At 37.8% G+C, this 1,139-nt stretch overlaps 1 protein-coding gene across 1 annotated transcript in view; it reads right to left on the bottom strand.

Annotated features, from left to right (window-relative positions):
* The window catches only part of LOC105267055 (annexin B9), a gene marked incomplete at its 5' end in the record, with an annotated part of 3,573 nt that extends 2,434 nt beyond the window's left edge, over positions 1 to 1,139 (bottom strand). Inside the window, 2 exon segments of the mRNA XM_011305657.1 lie at positions 651 to 722; positions 933 to 1,139. Of these exon segments, the coding sequence (XP_011303959.1) occupies positions 651 to 680 (30 nt within the window).

The following is a 1,139-nucleotide window of genomic DNA, read 5'->3' as shown; positions in this document are numbered from 1 at the left end:
CCAATTGGCGGAATGTATTTTGTTGTTCGTTTGGGAGAGACTATTCTTAAGTGCTTTTCACTTCTTGGGGAATGAGAGTTAAAGAGAATGGTCTCATCGAAATCTCCCCCATTCGATGATACATTCAAGAAAAAACTGACCCTGAGGCGATGATGTTGAAGAGCTAGATGAGTCAATTTTAAAATGAGTTTTCAATGAGTATCATTGACTCATGTCGAAGACTTCTTGATATCTCATTACAAAATTCTCATTAAAATATTATGAGCCCAATAATTTTTCCAGACATTTTCAAATTTTTCCTCAAGATCTCCATTCGAACCTCGAAATGACAGCTCATTCGTCCCATTGTGCACCTACTCCAAAAATATTGAGAATTAAAAAAATACCTTTCCCTTTTCCATCGAAATATTCCATGTAATGTGTAAACATATGAGAATAGATTTCGTATTAGTGGGGAATACCCAGGGGTGAATATTTTAAAGGCAAATAAAAGGCGAGTAAACAAACAATAAAATCATTCTCGATTAAAATGGAGCTGTCGAATGAACGAATAAAAGATTTCAACGAAAGTGGGTCACTATAAATACCCTAGATGAGGAAAAAAAAGCCGCAAGCGATAATAATCCTTCGTGGATTGAATTTCCACTCACCTTGAAGGGATAGTACTGTCCTTGTGACATTTTATTTTCCTCGTTACTCCACTTGCTCCAGGAAATCTGCAACTGATAATTTCGAGGGTTCAGTTAACTGCGGCGTATTGACTTGAAACGGAATTATGCCGGCAAACAAACACATGAGCACAGGTGATAAATCGAATATAAAAATGGTGTCATCGGGAAAATGTCAGGAATTTGATGGGAGATTTTTTTAGTGGGTGAGGACACATGATTTGATAAATCAATTATTATGGTAATTAGGCGATGAGGTCTTACCGTTTGCTGTGTCGACGGTTTAATGACGAGCCAACACCCAATGGTTTCGTTTTCGGTTATAGACTGGCCAATACCGTTGGCATGTGTGTGTCATGCGTGACGACAATCCATTGGAGAGGGAAAATTCCAAGGAATTCTACCCCCACTCTGTCATCTAGGATGTCATGTCTCTAGTTTTTTCCGGCACTATATTTTTTTAAATGATTT

The sequence above is a fragment of the Fopius arisanus genome, unplaced genomic scaffold, assembly GCF_000806365.1.
Source record: "Fopius arisanus strain USDA-PBARC FA_bdor unplaced genomic scaffold, ASM80636v1 scaffold00044, whole genome shotgun sequence".
NCBI lineage: Eukaryota > Metazoa > Arthropoda > Insecta > Hymenoptera > Braconidae > Fopius > Fopius arisanus.
Note: the sequence above shows the minus strand (reverse complement) of the source record. Positions and strands in the feature narration are given on the sequence as shown.